A 21,956-nucleotide genomic window follows, 5' to 3' on the forward strand; every position below is an offset into this window, starting at 1 on the left:
GCCCTGCGGGCCGGAGCTGGAGGCAGCGCCCGCCTGGGGCGCGCAGGGGCCGCAGCTCCCAGGCTCGCCGGTCCCCGCGTCCCGCAGCGGGGGCTCCCGGCGAGCTTGCACAGGAAAGGATAGGCTGGGCTGTGAAGCTGTTGACAGCATTTCACAATTCTGCTTTCTTCTGTTCCCACGATAGTGAGCCAACCAGGACGGTGCTAACCGACACCGTCACCTTCAGGCAGTGGGATGCAGCACAGACAGAGACACAAGGGGCGGACCCGCAGCCTCTGCCGCTCAGTCTCGGGTCCTCGAACGCAGCGCACTGAGCTCTAAACGCTACGCATCGGCTGTGAGCAGCCGCCGTCCAACCTGTGCCCAGTCGCCGCGCCCTCACGGAGGGGCGCGCGGGGCCCCGCTCCCCAGCCACGCACCTCCGCTCCCGGTCGCCCCGCGGGCGGTCACGCCGGGCCCTGCAGCGCCTGCCCGGGCGTCTCCCGGGCCTTCTTGCAGGTGTACAGCCACCTGATGATGCGGGCGTTCCGCTCGATGACCGAGGTGGTGCTGGGCACCTGCTCCGCCAGCTCCTCCGCCTGCAGCCCGCGCTCTTCCCCGCTGTGCCCGGAGGACGCGCTGTCGGAAGTGGCGACGCTCACGCTGCGCACCTGGAGGGCGACGGGGTCCCAGCCGGCGGCGAAGTTGTCGCGCCCGAGCGCCTCCAGCACGTCGGGCTCCAGGCCGCAGAACTGGAAGAACGCGTCGGACTCGGCCGAGGTCTTGGCGTGGCGGGCGCCGAGGTCCGGCTGCGCGCGCTGCGGCTCCCCACGCGCCGCCACCCGCGGGCCCCCACGCGCCGCCACCCGCGGCTCGGACCCGGCAGGCGCAGCAGGGTCCGCGGTGGGCTCCGCGGGGGCCGGGGCCGCGGCGCCGGGCTGGGTCCCGGCAGGGTCCCCGTCCCCGGCCGGGCTCTCCCCTCCCGCCCGGGGCGTCACAGGGATCGCGGGCGCCTTGTCCTTGGCCGGCCCCGGCAAGAGCTTCTTGGCCAGGCTCGCCCTGGAGCCGTCGGCGCTCGGCCCGCGCACGGACTCACACTTCTGCCGGTAGATGAGCAGCGAGTCCGGCCGCAGCGGCTTCCGCGCGATCGGCCTGCGCGCCGCCGGGCCGGGGCCGCCCTCCTGGCCCTGGGTGGCCCCGGGCCCGCCGCCGCCGCCGGGCAGGCCGCGCACGTACTTGGCGCGGTCGGCCGCCAGCCTCTCCACCGCGCTCCTGAGCGCCGCGTCCGGGGGCCGGAGAGCCTCGGGGTCCCGGGACAGGAGCCGCCCGCTCAGGTCCAGCGCCGGCAAGGCGCGCATCCTCGCGGGGGACAGACCCGCCGCGGCTCGGTGTGCCGCGGAGACACGCTCGGGTAGACGCGCCCGTCGGTCCCCAGACCAACTCCGACGTCCGCGCCGGGCAGGGGACGGGACCCAGTGCCCGCCCCGCAGGCTCCTCCCCGCCCGCCTCCTGCCCCGACGGCGCCGCCCCCGCCCGGTCCCCTCCTGCCGCCGGGCACCCCGCCCCGGGCGCGCCCGCACCTCCCGCCTGCAGTCCCCGCCCCCGCCCCGGTCCCCCTCACCTCCCGGCCGCGGGCAGGGCAGCGGGTGGGCCGGCTCCAGAGGGCGGCGCGCCGGGGAGGGGGCGCTCGGGCGCCGGAGGCTGGGCAGGTCCCCAGGGCACTGGGGCGGGAGGGACCCGGCTCGCTTGGCTCCAAATACAGGCCGCCGCCGCCTCCCCGCTCCTGAGTCCCTGAGGTCACCGCTGGACCCCGCATTTCCGGGGACGGGACGGGCTCTTCTCGGGCAGGTGTCTCACGGCCGGCCGTTGAATTCTTAAGGTGACCTCAGGGTGTCTGAAAACCTTTTACTGTTTAATTTCCTGAGTCTCTACCTGGGCCCACTTTCTTGTTGGAAGGGAATAGGATCTAAACGGGAAGAAAACGCTTCGCGGTCAGGACCGGGCGCCGCCGGGACCCGGCTTGGGTGGCGGCGGGCGGGCTGGTGCGTTTGGAGGACGCCTGACCAGATTCCCGGAGTCACCGCTGCTCCTGCTGTCCCCGAGGCGGTCCACCTGGCGGCGCGTCAGCCTGGGAACGCTGGAGCGTAGGAGAAAATATTTCCAAACGTCCTCTCTTTCCAGAAACTGGACAAAAGACTAAAATTATCCGCCAGACAAGTGAAACGTCCACGTTGTCGCCTCTGCCAAGGCCAGCTCCAGGACACGCTGGACTTGCAAAGTTGTGGCTGAACGCTCCCTGCGACACAGCAGCCCACGGGGCGGGAAGCCGCATTGGGTCTGGGTCTGATCAGTGCCGGAGACACGTCTGGAGTGCCAGGGGCACCAGCGCGTCACCGGTCATCAGAGAACCACAGCGGGTGATGCCCAGCGGGATGTGGAATCTTCAGAGCCCGCGAGCCTCAGGGAGGCTGAATCGCATAGTTAGGAACAGAAGCAAAACGAGAAAGCAAGTCTTCTGAGAGCCAGACAGCCTCACTGGAAAATGTCAGCGCGCGGGAAGAGCAGAGTGTGCTCCGAGAGGTGAAGGACAGACAGACAGACAGACAGAAAGAACGCAGTCCCGGGTTGGGCGGATTGTTTCCTGCAACGGGACGCTGGTGGAAGGGCCTGGTGGAGCTCGAGTCCAGTCTGCTCTCTGAGCAACAAGCCTGGTCTCCAAGTCAGAGGGGAAAGGGCGTTTGAAATTGCTTCGCCCAAAGTGGCTCCTTTTCCTAATTTGTACGACCCCTAAGCACAAGACCTCTGAAAGCTGTCTGGGCCTTGGTCCCCCATTTCCTGTGTTCCTTTGGACAGGTAACTGACTTCTCAGAGTCTTTATGTTGTCTACTGCAAAAATCCCTCTTTTATGGTTTAGAACATTCACTGCTTCACAGTGAGCAATGAGCAAGGGATCCCCCGAAAGGCCCAGGCTTGGGCTGGTCTGGCCTCCTTAGAGGCTGTAGCGAGGGGCCTGTCCATGCCTCTGGCTGCTCGTCTGTAGATGAGAGCTCATCGTATGCACCGGCTGCAGTATTTGTTAAGTTAATGAGATTGCTTCTGTACAGGGGTTAGCACTGCCTCTGGCACAGTGCAAATTTTCAAAAAACGTTAATTTTTATTGTTTTGAAGATAATAGTTATGAGTTAACTATCACGTTTTCAATATGGTTAGTAAATTTGCATATAGCATTGACCACGTTAGGAATAAAAGTAAAAGTACTGTAATGTTGTAGTTAAGACTCATTGCTATTAGACAAAACTAATTATATTTATATCCGTAGTTTTTAATCTCTTACGTAGATAATTTACTGCAAAAATGGAAGTGGAGTAGTAAGATGCTGAAAAGAGAATTGTCTAAATTGCTCTCGTTCAACCGGTGTGGTCAACTTTTTCTTTCCCAGCATCATCTCAAAAGACTTGGTCAGAGCAGGAAAAATGCTTAAGGACTCAATGATCCAGTCCTTCCACGCCCAGAAATGTGTCCTAAGGAACTAGTAAGAGATGTGTGCCCAGCATGAGGATATTTGCTGCAGACGAGTGGTTGAAGTCAACCTTCACACAGCAACAGGAGGGAGCCTAAAGTACGCCTGACATCCCCATGGGATGGGGTATCATGCAACCATTTACAGTAGCACTTCTGCAGGGGATTTCACAGCGTGGGAAAGGATCGTGATGTGTGTGAAGTTTAAAAGCAGCACAAATATAGTAGCAGTTCTTGGCTTATGGTCCAGGAGCTCTGTGGGTCCTGAGATGCTTTGGGGAGGTCTATGAGATTAAAACTATTTTCATAATAACGCTGAATTGATTTGCCTTTTCTTTCTCTATCTCTTATGAGTATACAGTGGAGTCGTCTAGAGGCTAGTGATACGCTGTAGCGCCGTATCATTTAGAGCTAACAATGTGTGCATTCAAAACATTTATCAATTTTCATCTTAATACAATAGATATAAGTCATAAAGCAGAGCTTATTAAGATCCTCAATAACTTTTAGGAGTTAAAGAGGTTCCAAGAATGAAAAGCCTAAGAACCATTGGTATATATTATAAGCATAAATATTAAGAATGGATAGATATAGAAAAATCAGAGGCAGACACACACTGGGTTATTTTAAATTTATTCATTCAAGATACACTATTGAGTCCATATTATATGCCAAGTGTTCTGCCCATACTTTCAAATGTATCAACTCACAGAAACCAGAAAACTCCCTAAATCTGATAAAGTGGCTCTATCCTGACCTTCAGCACCATGATTCTTAAAGGTGGATTTTTAAAGCATTCCCTAGAGATAGTAACACCATAAGGATACCCATTATTATTCGTATTAGTCAAATTAACTGGATTCCTCAGCCACTTATAGGCACAAAATAATTACAGAGTATAAGGACTGGGGGAGAAAAAGGCAAAATTGCCCTTATTTATAGGCAAGATGATTGACTATGTCAAAACTGCAAGAGAATCAATATAGAATTATTGAAAATAACAAGAAATTCCAGCAAGATTGTTGGACATAAGAATAACATACAAAAACAACAGTTCTCATATACACTAGCAATAATCAATTTAAAAATATAGTAGATAAACATAATTAAGAGAGAATTCTAAAAAATCCATATGGTGTCTTGTAATACATCTCAAAAATACAAAAGGCTTGCACATGGAATATTATAAAATGTTCTGAAGGATATAAATGAAGATCTAGATAAACAGATATATGCCATGTTCGTGGATGCTCAGACTCAGTATTGTAAAGATGTGAATTGCCCCCAAAAGTAAAAAAAAAAAAGAGAGAGAGAGAGAAAGAGAGAGAGAGAGGGAGAGAGAGAGGGAGAGAGAGAGGGAGAGAGAGAGGGAGAGAGAGAGGGAGAGAGAGAGGGAGAGAGAGAGGGAGAGAGAGGGAGAGAGAGAGGGAGAGAGAGAGAGAAAGATATTCATGCAATTGGAAAAGAATTTCAACTTTTTTCATGGAACTTGACAAACAATTCAAAAAACTCACTTGCAAGAGTAAAGGTGTGACAATGTGCGGGCTAGTGCCAGCGACTAGCTGCAGGTGGCTACTACGCACTTGAAATATGGCTAGTCTGAATTAAGATGTAGTGAGTCACATTTTATATTGAAGGAATGGTATTTTGTGTATGTTGAAGTAAGTAAAATATATTGTTAGAAAATTTTTAAAAGAGTAGAGGTCCAAAAATAGTTAAGAAAATTTTGAAAAAAGACAAACAAAACAAAGGGAAAGAAATTTTTTGCCAAGAGATATCTAAGACTTACAAAATTATAGCAATATATAAAGTACAATAGTGTTGCAGAGATAGATAAATAGATCAGTTAAAAAATTGCCTCAAGTTAGATACAATATAGAGGCGTTTAAAGTCAGTGGGGGAAAGATAAACTATCATAAAAATTGTTTAGGAACAATTGTCTTTCTGAATGGAAAAAGTATTGTATCTGTTTCTCTCAACAAACCCAAAAGTAAACGCTGATGGATTAAAGACCTAAATGCAAAAAACCCCACAAAACTTTATAGCAAAAGAAAAATATTTTTAAAAACTTAAAAAAAGATTTCTTAAATGAGACATACCTAGTAGTAGTAATAATAAAAGAAACTTGTGATACACTTAACCATATTACAATTAAAAACGTATGCAGCTGCCAAAAAACACAACCACAAAACAAAACAAACCCCACTAAGAGAACCTGAAGTAAAATCACAAGCCACAGCCTGGGAGGAGACGTGTGTGATGCATCTAACTGACAGAGGTTAGAATTCAGATTCGGATGATATAAAAAACCTCCACAAACCAATTCAGAAACACAAAAATTACAATAATCACATGTCGAAGGATATAAACAGACAATTCCTAAAAGAGAAAATCCAAATGGCCAACAAACAGGTAGAAAGATGAACCTTATATCAATCAGAGTTTATTAAAATAATGAGGAAATATTCCACATCCATCTGACTGGCAAAATTAAAAAAAAAAAATCCTGCAATACTATTGATTTAGGAACAGGGAAATGAAAATGTGCACTGTTGATTGGAGTGTAAATTAGAAGAGGCACTTTGGAGGATCATTGTGCAATATTTAGTAAATTAAAGATGAAAGTGCTCTACCACTTGGCTATTCTAGTTTTGAGTATATTCCCTACATACACGCATGTGTGCAAGGAAAGCTTGACACACATGTATTTATTGCATCATGAGTGTCCCGCCAACCTAAATGTGTGTTAGGGGAATGTAACAATACAACTGATGCACTGAAACAGCTGACGTGAACGAACTGGATTTAGAGGTAAGAATTTTGATAAATCTAGAAAACAATGCTGAGTAAAAGCATAAATTACAAATTATTATGTACATTTTAATATCTAAATAAATATACAAGAATGGGAGACACTATGTTATTTTGTGTATATGACTATGAAGAATCATATAAAAATATGGTATGGATATGCACCAAATTCACCATAGAAGTTTCCTCTGGGGAGAACGGGGTGAAAGCTTCAATTTTAGCTGCGATGTGTATTTTCAGGGTAAAAAAAAGATTTAAAACAAATATAAGGAATGTAAATCTCTTCTCCTCTCTCTCTCTCTCTCTCTCTCTCTCTCTCTCTCTCTCTCTCTCTCTCAGAATAAGCCTTTAGTATAAAATGCACATGCATCATTTACTAATTTTCTTTTCCCCCTTTCAGTTGAAGTTAATGTTGGTGGTGATATGGGCAGTTCAAGTGTGTAAAGAAATATGCTGAGATGTAGCTATTATTGTGAGTCTGGCGTGAATGTTATAAACAGCATTTCAGCATGAGGAGACGGGGGTGTGTGTGTGGAAATTCCCTGCTGTAGGGGACATCATGGACAAAGGCTTCAAGTGGAAACAGATGGAATGTTTGGGAAATAGAAAACTGGCTACAGCAATGTGTAAAATGAAAGCATTACCGATAATTAAGGCTCAAAAGATTAATGGATTCCACATCAGGGAGGGCCTTAAAATGTCATAATTAGGAATCTGCACGTGATTTGATAAATAAAAATGTGAGCGATGAGTGATGCTGTTATAGCAATAGAAAGTGTAATCAGCAGTGTTATTTAGCAGGCTCGGAGGTAGGGAGGACTGAAAAGAAAGTTGGTTGTCAAGTATTACAATGTTTTTGTGTGTAGTCGAAATGGTGGCACTGATAGGGGGTGTGATGGTTAATTTAATGTGTCAATTTGGCTGGGCCACAAAGCCCAGAGACATGGTCAAATATTATTCTCGATGCTTGAGGGGACATTCAAACCACAGCATTCTGCCCCAAGGCCCAAAGCTCTTGTCCTTCTCACATACAAGTACACTCATTCCACTCCCACAGGCCCAAAGTCTTAACTCGTTCCAGCACCAACTCAAAAGTCCAAACTCCAAAGTCCCACGTGTGAAATCAAAACCAGTTACCTACTTCCAGGATACGATGCTGGGACAAACATAGCATACATACTAACATTCCCATTCCAAAAGGGAGCAGCAGAAAAGCAGAAAAGAGTAACCAGCCCATGGCACACCTGAAACCCAGCAAGGCAGGCATTAAATCTTAAACGCTGGAGAATAATCTACCTTGACTCTGTGTCTGGCATCCTCTGCATACTGGTGTGGGTGTTGGGCCCCCAAGTCCTCAGGCAGCCCGACTCTACGGCTTTCCTGGGCTCAGCCCAGGTTTCAGCTCTTCCAGGCTGGCATTACACCTTGGTAGCTCTACAGTTCTAGGGTCTCCATGGTGACATTGCTCCCACAATTCCACTAGGCATGACCCTGGTGGGCTTCTCTGCTGCAACTCCAACCCCCCATTTCCACTCAGTATTGCTCTAGTGGAGGATGACTCTAGTCGAGTGGTGACTCCACCCCTGTGACAAATCTCTGCCTGGGCCTCCAGGCCTTTCCATACATCTTTTGAAATCTGTGTGGCACAGCTCTGGCATTCTTTGAGCCTGCAGACAACACCACATAGATGCTGCCAAGGCTTCTGGCATATATCTTTCAAAGTTGTGGGTCCAGCAGCACCTGGGGCCAAGTTAGCCATGGCCTGAGCCACCAGAGCAGTCAGGGTACAGGGAGCAGCATCCAGAGGTCCTAATCAGCGAGCCTGTGGAGGGCACGTTGGGCCTGTTCCCTGAAACCATTCTGCCTTCCTTGGTTTCTGGGCCTGTGATGGGAGGGAGACAGCCTGAAGATCTCTAAATGCCTTCAAGGTCTTCCGTGCATTCTTTTGATGGTCCCTTCTCTCTGTCCTGATCTCCCAAGCAGATGGTTGCTGGGCGCTTGCGTTCCTTTCCTGAAGACACCTTTTCACTCTTTACAAGAGAGTTCTCCAACTGTTTACCCTCTGCTTTCCTTCTGATGATAAATTCTATCTTTAAGTCATCTCTTTGTTCTCTCCTTTCACTGTACACCATTAAAAGCAGCCATGCAATAGCCTAAATGCTTTAGTGCTTTGATACTTCTTTTGCCAAATATCTTGATTCACCACTCTTAAGTTCCTCATTTTAAAGCCCCTGTTCATGAACACAATCCAGTCAAGTTCACTGCCAGTTCATAGCAAGGGTAACCTTTGCTCTAGTTTCCTATCAGCTCTTTCTCATTTACATCTGAGACCTACTCCGAATGGCCTTTACAGTCCATATTTCTATCAGGATTCTGTCACCAACACTTAACCAATCTCTAGGAAGTTCCAAACTTTCCCGATGCTTCTCATCCTCTAAGCCCTCACTAGAATCTAGGCTTTTTCTATCCTGCTGCTCCAAATTCTTCCAGCTTCTGCCCACTACTCAGGTTCAAAGCCACTTCCATATTTTTATTTGTTATGAGCAATATCTTATTTCTTAGTACCAGTTTTCTGTATTACTCCATTTTCTGTTGCTTATAACAGAATATCCCAAACTGAGTAATTTATAAAAGAGTGAAGTTTATTTCTTACAGTTTTGGAGGCTACAAAGTCCACGGTCCAAGGGCACCTCTGGTGAGGGTCTTCTGGGTAGAGTCTCTACAGAGCCCCTGTAGCAACACAGGGTATCACGTGGTGAGAATGGCAAAAGCATGTTTACGTGCCCACTTGCTCTTCCTGTGGAGCCACAAGTGCACACACGATAACCCATCAGGTCATTAACTCATTAACCCATTACTCCATGAGTGAACTAATCCATTCATGAGAGTTTAGTTCTCATGATCCAATCGCTTCTTAAAGGCTCCACCTTTCAAATACTATACTGGGGATTAAGTTCCAATATGAGCTTGGGGGGACATTCAAGCCACAGCACTCATCAGATTTTTGGAAGCTGTTCTTGTCTTTTTTTCTCTATTATTTGAGAAGAATGAAACGTGAGTATAAAATGCTCATGCATCATTTACCAAGACTCTGCCACCACCTTCGGTTCAAGTTGATGGTGTTGGTAATATGAGTAGTTCAACATCTAATGAAATGCACTGAGTGTAACTATCATTTATTATTGGAAAGCTTTTCACAAACTAGGAAGGCAAACATCCTCTGCTGTGGGAACATGTAAGTGCCTTGTTGAATGCTCTCTAGGAGTAGTGGTGAGTGGGGACCAGAAATTGAGACACGAGTAATACCCTACAGGTGAGGTCTCTGCTGCCTCCCCGTTGCCAGACTAAGACTTTAAGTATCCTCAGCTGAGGGTGTAATGTTATATTAAAATAAAACTACTGGCTTTCATTCTCATGGACAAAAGTGTCAGATTAAGATTACCCCAAATGCCTTCCCATGATCAGAAGACCATCAGTGCCAGAGGCTGACCGTATTAGGGAAGGATTGATATAAAGCTTCTTTAAATATTTCACAAATACCATAATGAAAAAGATAATACTTATTTGGGGGAAATGGCTTAATATCTACTCAGCAGGAGAGACTAAAGGTTATTTGCATATCTAATACTATTTTTAAAGTTTAGTTTTTTTCTCATTATAAATTTAACGCAGTAATGTTAATGTAATGCCCATGGTATCTCATATGCACAGAGTGACAGAGCAGGAATACACGGGGCCCCCTGGTCCCGGAGCCATTGTCTTGTCAGACTAACCCTTTGAAGTTGAGGCTCCGAGGCTGTGGGCGAGGCCATGGGTTCCTGACAGCTCAGGCCCGTCCTCCTTGGGCCACACACCCTGGCAGCTCACTCCGTTCTTGCTCCCCTTTTTTTGCTCTTTCTCTACACCTGAGAGGCGTCCGGCAGCCCTACCCACAGGAAACTGATGGCCGGCTAGGTACAGTCAGGCACATTGTTTTGAAAGCTTTATGCAGTATTTTTTCCGAACATATTCTACAGTTTCCTTAAGGCCAGAACCTTTGCTTTTCCATATTTGAATCCCTGACAACTAGCAGAGTACCCGACATGCAGTAGGTAACCAGTGGAAGTTTGTCAGCTGATTTGTATTTGTATTTTCTTGATCGATCATTGACATCTCTGCTATTCAGCTTCTTTAAAACAAACTTATTAAAATGTATCACCCAGGTTTTGATTATAACGACATGTTTTTATATTTTAGTTTTAATCCATAATCAAAAGTTTAATTACAGAATTCATAATTTTGTTTATAAACTTGACATCTGTTTCCATGTACAGATAATAGCAAATTCCTGGATCTAATGTGAAAATAAAATTAAAAGTTTAACTTTCAAAATTATTAAATTCCAACCCTTCATGAATGAGTTATTTGCCTTCTCTTGTTAAAACTGAGGGATTTGAAAAATGACATTGTGACCTAATTGCTTTGTTTTGTTCTAGTTATGTAATTCAAAGCTATGATATTAGTTTCTAATGAAGAATAGATTCAGGATTTATTATAGTAAATTGCATAAACATTAAAATATTTTTTCAAATGGTTTTGTGAACCATAATATAAATAATTTTCTCCATCAAAAGCCACTTTCATTTTCAATAGAATCATTGTACAAAAGTACATGTTACTATTTTTGCTAATTGGTGTCAGGGTAGGCTGACTGTAAGATGCAGAAGTTCTAGTTCTAGTTAGGGAGGTCACATATTCTTCTTTGTGTGGGACAGTCCCAGTTTATGTCTGTTATCCTGAAAAAATTATTAATACTGCCCCCTTACTCTCGAAAGTATCTTAGTTTAAAAGATAACTTAGTTGTGCTACCACTTCTAACCAACTGTGTGACCTTGCACAGGGTAATTAGCTTTTACTGAGCTCAACTCCCCATTTTTAAGATGAGAAGGTTGACCTGCATAATTCCTTGGGTCTGTCTGTCTCTATTACTGGGACCTGTGAAGGAAGCATTGGCAGTTCTGAGGGATAATGTTCCTTATAGCTTTCTAGTTCTCAGGAAAACAAACTTCTCTGTTAAAGAAATCTACAGAAAGTCTTCCTTAAAACAATTGCTTAGAATAAAACAAAAATCCAAATGCTGCTTTCTGATCAGACTCTGAAATGCTGATGTTTTCTAAGTTCTGTGTGACTCATCCCCTCCTGTAAAGGCTTGTCGAGAATGACAAATCCCTATCAACATTCTGTCCTACACAGGGCTCTAACTTAGATTTACTTCTTCTGTGGATATAAGCTGGGGAAAGAGGTAGACATTTAGGGTGCGGGGAGCAGGAAGTAACAATGTGGTAGAGGATTAGCTGTGGATCTACCAGTGCTTGGTGAGATGCATGTGATGCCATCATGAGAGAAGCTGGGGGCTGCCGTAAGGAGTCAGTTGGTTGGGAATATACTTATGAGAGCCAGCAGGAGTGTGGAGACCTTAGGAGCTGAGGGTAGCCCCTGCCAACAGTCAGCAGGAGTACAGGGCACAGTCACACAGGTGGCCCACCACTGCCACAGAAACCACTGCCACATGGGTGGCCTGCCACAGCCACAGCCACAGCCACCATTGCTGCAAGGGCAGTCCACAGCCACAGCAGCATGCAGCTCACCAACCACTCACAGCACTGACATAAGGAGGGTCACCAGAGGAGCCCAGGGAAACAGGTGAGTGAGTGCAGACCTGCTACCCAGTGGACTCACCCACAGGGGGAATTATGTTGACCCCCATAGTAGCACACCTGGGGGTGGGAGGTACGTGTACAGCCCATGCAACTGCCTTGATCCAGGGAGAGACACACAGAACCTCTGGAGAGTACAGAAACCCAGGATACCCAAATAGAGTAATCAAGAAAATTCCCAACCACCACCAACTCATCCCACAAGCAGGGAAAGCAAGGACCCAGGAGGACCCTCTGCCTGTAGGAAAAAGGAAAGAGAAGGGTCACCCACTCAAACTGAGGAACTCCAGTATACCCCAGTGTACCCATCAGGGTCATGAGATGCTAGCTGGGGTGCCAACAATCTTGCCCAGGGTCACCAACACCAGTCAAAGACAACCAGGCACTTCTTCCAAGAACCCAAGAGCTCACACACATCCTCAGTGACCCAACACAGTGTCACTAAACTCAGTAAGGAATCACTAAGTGCCCCAGTGCCTAGACCACAGAGGCACTCAAACAAAACTCCAACACTGAATACAGCCAATGTACCCACATGGAGATGACATTACTGTGTCTACCCAGAACCAAATACTAAAATAGCCTACTCAACAGTCAATATAAAATACATATACAGGAAGATACAGGAAGAGCCCTTTCAGGGCTCCTGAAAGCCCACTACAGAATAATAGAAGAAGAAACTGCTCTGCCAAAACAGACATCAATGTAGAGATCTTAGAAATATGAAAAAACAAGAAAATATGACACCAATAAAGGATAAAATGATTCTCAAGTTCCAGTCCCCATAGAGCACAAAACACTTGAAATGACTGAACAGCAATTCTGAGCAACAATCTTAAGGAAACACAATGAGATACAAGAAAACTCAGTTAAATGATACAATGAAATGAGAGAAAGCATCCAGGATTTGAAGGAGGAAATTTACAAAGAGATTAATACCTTAAAAAAGGATGTAGCAGATCTCCTGGAACTGAGGGATTCATTCAATGAAATAAAAAAAAGAATACAACCAAGAGCTTATACAGCAGGCTAGAGCAAGCAGAAGCAAATTTCTGATCTTGAAGACAGTCTTTTCAAAGTAACCCAAGCAGACAAAAAAAAAAAAAAAAAAAAAAAGAATTAAAGAATTTAAAAAAATTCTTTAAGAAATTAAAGAATTAAGAAATTAAAATTAAGAAAATCTAAGAGAGCTAGCAGACAATCTTAAGCATACAACTATCTGAATCATGGATTTTCTGGAAGGGGAGAAGGAAGTAAAAGGCATTGAAAACATATTCAACAAAATAAAGCAGAAAACTTCCGCGGTACAGGGATAGACATAGACCTTTAGATCCATGAGGCTCAAAAGTCCCCAAACAGATTCAGCTCAAAAAAGTCCTCTCTGAGACACATCATAGTCAAACTGCAAAACTCAAAGACAAAGAGAGAATCCTAAAAACAGCAAAAGTGTCAAATTATCTGTAAGGGAATCCCCATCAGACTGACAGCAAACTTCTCAACAGAAATTCTATAGGACCAGAAGACAATATTCAAAATACTAAACAAACAAACAAAAAATAATAATCACTACCATGAGTACACACGAAAGAACAAAGCCCACTGGTAGGAACAAAAATGCAAATGAAAAAAACCAATAAACACCAAAGACAAACAATACAAGTGGAAGAAAGGAACAAAAGATAATTAAAACAACCAAATGAGAATTGATAAAATGCCAGGAGTAAGACAATACCTTTCAATAACAACCCTAAATGTAAATGAATTAAATTCACCATTTTAAAGACAGACTGATTGATTGTATTAAAAGGCCACACCCAACTATATACTGTCTATAAGAGACTCACTTCACCTGTAAAGACACACACAGACTAACAGTGAAAGGATGAAAGAAGATATACCACCCAAATGGAAACCCCAAATGAGCAAGAGTAGCTATTCTTATATCAGATAAAATGGGCTTTACTCCAAAAACCACAAAAAGAGACAAAGAAAGTCATTATATAATGATAACGGGATCTATCCAGCAAGAAGACATAACAGTCATAAATATATATGAACCCAACACTGGAGCACCAGAAATATAAAGCAAATACTATTAGACCTTAAGAAAGAGATAGACTCAAATATGGCAATAATTAGGGACCTGAACATCCCTCTTAGTGTGGGACAACACCTAGGCAACAAATCAACAGAGAAACACAGGATTTAAAGTACTCTTTAGACCAATTGGAACTGGCAGATATCTACAGAACATTTCATCCAACAACTACAGAATATACATTCTTCTCTTCAGCACATGGAACATTCTCCAGGATAGACCATATGTAAGGTCACGAATCAAGACTCAACAAATTTTAAAAAGTTGAATTCATTTCAAGTATCTTTTCAGATCACAGTGGATTAAAACTAGAAATCAATAATAAATGAAACTCTGCAAACTATACAAATACATGAAAATTAAACAACATGCTTTTGAATGACCTATGGGTCCAAGAAGAAATTAAATGGGAAATCAAGAAATCTCCTAAAACTAATGAAACTAAAGACATATCATACTAAAACTTGTGGGATACTGTAGAAGCAGTACTAAGAGGGAACTTTATTGCAATAAATGCTTACATAAAAAAATAGAAAGATTTCAAATAAAGAGCATAATACTATACCTCAAAGAACTAGAAAAACAAGAACAATCCAATCCCCAAATTAGTAGAAGTGAAGAAATAACTAATATCAGAGCAAAATTAAATGAAATACAGACCCAACAAATGATACAAAAGACCAGTGAATCAAAAAGTTGCTTTTTTTTGAGAAGATAAACAAAATACAGGAACCATTAGCTGGACTAACTAAAAAAGGAAAAGACCCCAAAAATAAAAATCAGAAATAAAAAGGACATTACAACTGAGACCACAGAAATACAAAGAATCATTAGAGACTACTATAAAGAAATATAAACCACCAAATTGAAAATCTGGAGGAAATGGATAAATTTCTGGACACAAACAAACTACCAGCACTCAACCAAGAAGACATTGAAAACCTGAATAGACTAATAACAAGCAACAAGATTGAAGCGGTAATCAGCAGTCTCCCAACAACAACAAAAAAAGCCCAGGACCAAACGGCTTTACTGACGAATTATGCCAAACCTGTAAAGAGGAATTAATACCAACTCTCTTCAAACTATTCCAGAAAATTGAAAAAGAGGCCATTCTCCCAAACACATCCTATGAAGCCAGCATCACTCTGATACCAAAACCAGACAAAGACACAACAAAAAAGAAAACTACAGGCCAATTTCTCTGAGGAACACAGACACAAAAATCTTCAACAAAACATTAGCAAACAGAATGCAGCAACACATCAAAAAAATTATACACCATGATCAAATGGGATTCATCCCAGAGATGCAAGAATGTTTCAACATGCAAGTCAATAAATCTGCTATATCTCATCAACAAAATCAAGAACAAAAACCATATGATTATCTCAACAGATGCAGGAAAAGCATTCAACAAAACTCAACATAGCTTCATGATAAAGACTCTCAGCAAATTATGTATGGAAGTAAAGTATCTCAACACAAAAAAAGCCATATATGACAAACACACCATCGATATTATCCTGAATGGGAAAAAGCTGAAAACTTTTCCATTAAAAACAGGAACAAGACAAGGACACCCACTCTCACCACTCCTATTTAACATAGAATTGGAAGTGCTGGCCAGAGCAATCAGGCAAGAGAAAGAAATAAAGGGCATTCAGATTGGAAAAGATGAAGACTAATTGTCCCTGTTTGCATATGACATAATCCTATATATAGAAAAACCCAACAACCCTACCAAAAAATTCCTAGAGCTGATAAAGAATTTCAATAAAGTTGCAAAATACAAAGTCAACATGCAAAACCCAGTATCATTTTTATACTCCAATAATGAACTAAGAGTAAAAGAAATCAAGAAAATAAGCCCATTTACAATAGTCACACACACAAAAAAACCTAGGAACAAATTTTTCCAAGAAAGTCAAAGTTCTCTACAGTGAGATCTGCAAATCACTGCTGAAAGAAATTAAAGACAACACAAAAAGATGGAAAGACATTCCACACTCTTGGGCTGTAATAATTAACATTGTGAAAATGTCTATGCTACCCAAAGCAATCTACAGATTCAATGCAATTCCCATCAAAACACCAATGACATTCTTCACAGAAATAGACAAAACAATCCTGACATTCATATGGAACAACAAAAGACCCCAAATAGCCAAGCAATCGTAAGCAAAAAATAAATAAGTAAATAAATAAAGCTGGAGGCATTACACTACCTGGATTGAAATTGTACTACAAGGCTATAGTAAACAAAACAGCACGGTACTGGCATAAAAACAGACAGTCAGACCAATGGAACATAATAGACAACCCAGAAATCAACCCAAATACAGCTAACTGATCTTTGGCAAAGGCGCCAAGAACATACACTGGGGAAAAGACTGTCTCTTCAATAAATGGTGCTGGGAAAACTGGATATCCATGTGCAGAAGAATAAAACTAGACCTGTACCTTTTTTCATCTACTTAAATCAACTCAAAATGCCTTAAAGACTTAAATATAAGACCTGAAACTATAAAACTTCTAAAAGAAAATAAAGGCAGGACACTTCAGGAAGCAGTGCTGGGCAAAGACTTTATGAGTAAGACCCCAAATGCTTAGGCAACAACAACAAAACAAATGGGATTATATAAAACTAAAAAGCTTCTGCACAGCAAAAGAAACAATTAACAGAGCAAAAAGACAACCCACAGAATGGAAGAAAATATTTGCAAACTATACATCTAAGAAGAGATGAGTATCTAGAATATACAAAGAAATCAAACTTAACAGCAAGAAAACAAATAACCCGATTAAAAAATGGACAAAAGAGCCGAACAGGTATTTCTCAAAGGAAAATATACAAATGGCCAACAGACACATGGAAAAATACTCAACACCATTAAGCATCGGGGAAATGCAAATCAAACCCGGATTGAGATATCATCTCACCTCAGTAAGACTGGCCATTATCAAAAAGTCAGAAAATAACAAATGGAAAAAGGGGAACCCTCCCACACTGTTGGTGGAATGTAAATTAGCGAAACCATTATAAGAAACAGTGTGGAGTTTCTTCAAACAGCTACGGATAGAACTGCCACACAATCCCACCCAGCAATCACACTGCTGGGTACATACCCAAAGGAATGGAAATCATCATATCGAAGGGATACCTGTATTCCCATGTTTATTGCAGATGTATTTACAACAGCCAAGAGTTGGAACCAACCTAAATGTCTGTTGACAGATGAATGGATAAGGAAAATGTGGTACATATATACAGTGGAATACTACTCACCATCAAGAAGAATGAAATTCTGCCATTTGCTGCAACATGAATGAATTTATAGAATTTAAAAAAAAAAAATTCAAGACTATAGGGTTTTTATTTTTTCAATCTTACATATGTATATACTTTTGACCAGGCTGAAATTGTGGTTCCTAATGACACCAATGTAATTTTTCTTTTTCTTCTCTTTTTTTCAGGTTTTGAGGAATATTTCTATTTATTTATTTATCTAATTTATTTATCATTTTTTTTACATTCTGTGATGTTGTTGCAGAGCAGTTGGGAGGGAGGAGAGAGGGGAAAGGAGGAAGAAATGGGATGGAAGAAGGAGGAAGGAGGAAGGGGTGGGATTGAGGCCTATGGCACCCCCTCAGTCCCACAGGGGAGACCAGGGGGCTTCCAGCAGTGGCTTGGTCATTGCTGGGCTGGGTGCAGAGATTGGGGGGCTGTGGCAAAAACTCTTGCCTCCCAGCACTCCAGCTCAGGAACCCAGGGCCCTTCTTGCTGTGGCTTGGTGGTTGTCGCTGGGCTGTTTGCATGTGTCAGGGGTGTGTGGCTGAAGCCTGAGGCCCCCCACTCCCCTGGCTTGGGAGAGCCCAGGACACTTCCTGTGGAACTTATAGAAAATTATGTTAAGTTAAATAAGCCGGGCACAGAAAGAAATAATGTGCATAAGTGGGAGCTAAAAAATAAACAAGTAAATAAAAAAAGAAAGAAAGAAATACACAACAATGTCAATAATTTGTTGAGCTTTCAGAAGGATAGAACAGAACTGAGGCCAACAGGGATGGGAAAAGGGAAGTGGGAAGGGGTTTAGCAAGAAATTGATAAAGGGCCACAAGAAATGATTATATTTGTAATGTTGAATACACTAGTTATCCTGGTTTGAGCATCACATGTTGCACAGTTATTGATATTCAACACTGTACCACACAGATATATACAATCAATTTTTTTCAATAAAAAAAGAATGTATTTATTACAAGAGGGACTTCCAACCCGAGTTTTCAGGATATTTGAGATCCTCAAAAAGGATCTATTAAATATTTTCAATATTTTGGAAATCCTATTATAAATTGTTCATGTACAGTACATTACAGTTTTCTTAGCTTATCCAGAGCATCAGATCCACGTGCTTTTGCCAGAATTATATGACTCAGTTGTGATAATAACGGGACATGAAACATAACCAGACGCAATTAAACCTAGTTAAGACGATTCTATAATAGAGATACATTGGCCCAGGCATGACATTTTTAAATATTGTGGTTAGAATGTGCTGGAGTCCAGGGGTCACATATAACAACGTTCAAGTAGCTCCTTTAGCTTTGGACTTCATGAGGAGGGTAAAGGGCTTCGCTGAGAATAACTGAAAGTTCCCTGCAACAAGAGTGACAAATTCTGTTGTTACACAAAACACGTGAAGATTGCATGACTAGGATACCGATGTCAGACATTTATTCCTTCTTCTTTATGCTGTGTTCTGTAACTATCCCTTGAAGCGTGACTAAGGACATTGTTCTGGTTTGGATGCTCTTCCTTGTAAAGACAGAAAATCCTCTGGGGTGTGCCATGGCCTGTGCCCTGTGCAATCTCTGAGGCAATACTTGCTTCTTGCCTCAGGATTTTTACTTCTAATTGCAGAGAATTCTTGGATTTTGCTAAGGCACTTTATCAAGATGCGTGCACTATATACAAATTCTTTTTCTATTGGCTTCCACACCATATGCTCTGAAATTTGCTGGATGCCCGCTTTGCTAATTGGAGAAGCTAGTGTTCCTTGTACAGTGAGTCTGACCAAGTAGAAGGAGGCACCGGGCAACTCATGGGAGATAGTGACAGCTGACTGCTGCAGAGCGCGTCTGGAGAGGGCCTTGGAGGCGAGCAAGCTCAGACACAGAGTTCACCAAAGGTGTTTGATTAGGAGAGTGACAAAATAATTGGGCCCTAAATCAAATAGGAGTAGAAATTTTCTTGGGTCCTAACTCAAAGTTACATTTAAAGCTCTCAAAGGGACTCTTATTGAACCCCCTTGGCTCCAGGAAGAGGGTGTTATTCTGAGCTGTCTGCAGAACTCTGTTGTAGGAGACATTAACAGGAATACCCAGAAATGAGTCCAGCCATGCGATGGACTTGGGAAATTTCCTCTTAAATAGATCCCTTTGAGATTGAAATTGCATATTAGCATTTCAAAGAACTGAGAACTAACCCCCCCCCCCCCCCCCCCCCGCCCACAGCATACTTCAAAAAGTTCATGGAAAAATTTGTATTATCTTTTCACGAAACTTCGAAGTACCTCGTATTTTGTTTGCTGTATGATATTGTGAAATATATATTTGGTCCTCTCATAACTCTTAAAACACCTGGAATCTTCAAAATTAAAAGTGTCTTTTTGTATGCTAATGAGTTGCCCAATGGCCAGAGCCCCTCGGTAGCTTCAGGGTGGAGGCTGGTCACCACCTGAAAGAGGAAGGCAGGATTCAAAGGCTGGGACTTCCATCTCCACCCGCAACCTCTAGGGAGGGGAGAGAGTCCTAAAATTTAGGTTGATCACCAGTGGCCAGTGATTTAATCAATCATGCCTGTGTAATGAAACATCCATAAAAACCCTAAAGGACCAGGTTTGGGAGCTCCCGAATAGCTGAACACGTGGAGGCTCCTGGAGGTGTCACCGATCACTGGCTCCCTGCCTGATGTGCTTAGAAAGCCTAACTGTGGCACTGGATTTGTGAGAAGAAAGAGACTTAGTGCATGGAGATTTATTCCAGCAAGGAGACAGGAGGCAACCTCGAATCTGTCTCCCTGACCCTGGGTTAGGTCAAATTTTATGGGTTAGGGGACAGGTCGGTATGCAGGAGCACTGGCAGGGAAGGGTTTGATTGGGTGAACTGTATGTCTGGCCGTTTATGGTAAGGTGCGGAGTGGTGGGTTTCAGCACTGAGCTGCCTGGACAATGGACCACTCGGTTTTAAAAGCACTTTGGCGTTTCAGGTTCTGTTCACGTCCTGCCTCCTTGGTTCCGTGGGGAGGATCGTTGGTTCTGGGTGTTATCTGGAGATCAAGGCTTTTTCTATGGAACTCAGCCTCAGCCAATGAGATCTGACTCCAGGCAGACAGTTGGGAATTAAATTGGGGGACACCCAGCTGGTGTCCAGTGCAGGACTGATTGCTTGCTTGCCGGCGGGGAGAAATCCCTACATCTGATGTCAGAAGTGTGTCGTCAGAGTACAGTGGGGAAAGGGAGTTGGTTCTTACCACATGGCTAAATGACATCTCACACTGTTCAGAAAGCAAACCTGTGCATGTCCGTGTGTGCACAGTCACACTGGTCACCGTCCTGCAGATCTCTGACCCACAGGCCTCATTCAGGAAAAACAAGGTGATTCAGCATAAAAGCCTTTCAGTGTTTAAGAAAGTAGAAAAGAGATAAAATATTTATTAAATTCTTATTATACGCAAGGGACTCTATTTTCTGTATATGATCTCCTCACACCTTACAGCAGAGCGACATCGTAACTCACATCGGTTACTGACAGATCACTGCTCTTTCCTCTAACCCATTAACAAATCTGTTTTAATGTAAGGCTATTTCCTCTTGTTGATTTTCACAAACTTGCGGAAAAATTGATCAATATCCACTTTATAAAACCCATTGCAATGACAATGTGAAACTTCCCTTTTAATAACTTTCTTTGGCATTTTCTCTTACTATTTACACATCACGTTCAACCACCTCAGTCACCTGTTCTGAACTGTCATCAGTTTTCCGTTCTGTTCCTTGCAATCACTCTAAAGCAGCGTTGAAGTTGATCGGAAAGCAAGACACCAAGGGGAAAGGGACTTCCTGGTACGAAGGAAGCTGCCGAGTCACCATCAGAAGCAGAAACCACCCCGGGGGTCGGGACTCAGAGGCACCTGCCCTGGCTGGGGACGTGAACGGTTGAACAGCCATCCCAGGAAGGCCCCGGGCTGCAGCGTCGTCCCACAGCTACCCCAGGGCACTGAAGCAAGCGGATGCTTGGTCCACACACGACTCCTCAGGAACGTCTCGGGGAGTCGGTCACAGTGACGAAGTGGCACTGCTGTTCCTTCTCAGCAAGAGCCCAGTGTTCTCACTCTGATCTTAACGCTTCAAGTGGTTACACTTTAATGTGAGTGAAAGAAAACTTTGTGTCCATCTGCAGTCACATGTCTCTGTAAAGCTCTGAAGACATTGCGTGCATGTTAATCTTCAGTAAATAGGACTTTACATAAGCCATTTGCAGTTTACACATTACCTGAACTTGTTCTGCCAGGAAAGACGAGGTTTCTGGGACCTAAAGACCTGTATGAAGAAACCTGATTGTTTTGTTCATGGCTGTGTCAATAAATGAAGGGACTATTGGGAAAAGATCAATGGCTTGGCATATTTACCCTGAGTGACCCAATGACAAGCAGCCCTGGGATTCAGCGGGAGTTTAATAGTGCTGCACATGAGCGACAATGCGTCCCTCTCTCAATGAAAATGACTGGAAAGCTTCCAAAACCAATTACGGAAAACTGGTTGTTAATTAAACAGGAAGCTAATTAACAA

General features: G+C 43.7%; 1 protein-coding gene across 1 annotated transcript; it reads right to left on the minus strand.

Annotated features, from left to right (window-relative positions):
- Positions 1 to 446: 446 nt before the first annotated feature.
- FAM110C (family with sequence similarity 110 member C) lies at positions 447 to 1,337 on the minus strand. Its single transcript, XM_063078798.1, has one exon. The coding sequence runs from the start codon at positions 1,335 to 1,337 to the stop codon at positions 447 to 449; it is 891 nt and encodes a 296-aa protein (XP_062934868.1).
- Positions 1,338 to 21,956: the final 20,619 nt, after the last annotated feature.

The sequence above is a fragment of the Cynocephalus volans genome, chromosome 14, assembly GCF_027409185.1.
Source record: "Cynocephalus volans isolate mCynVol1 chromosome 14, mCynVol1.pri, whole genome shotgun sequence".
NCBI lineage: Eukaryota > Metazoa > Chordata > Mammalia > Dermoptera > Cynocephalidae > Cynocephalus > Cynocephalus volans.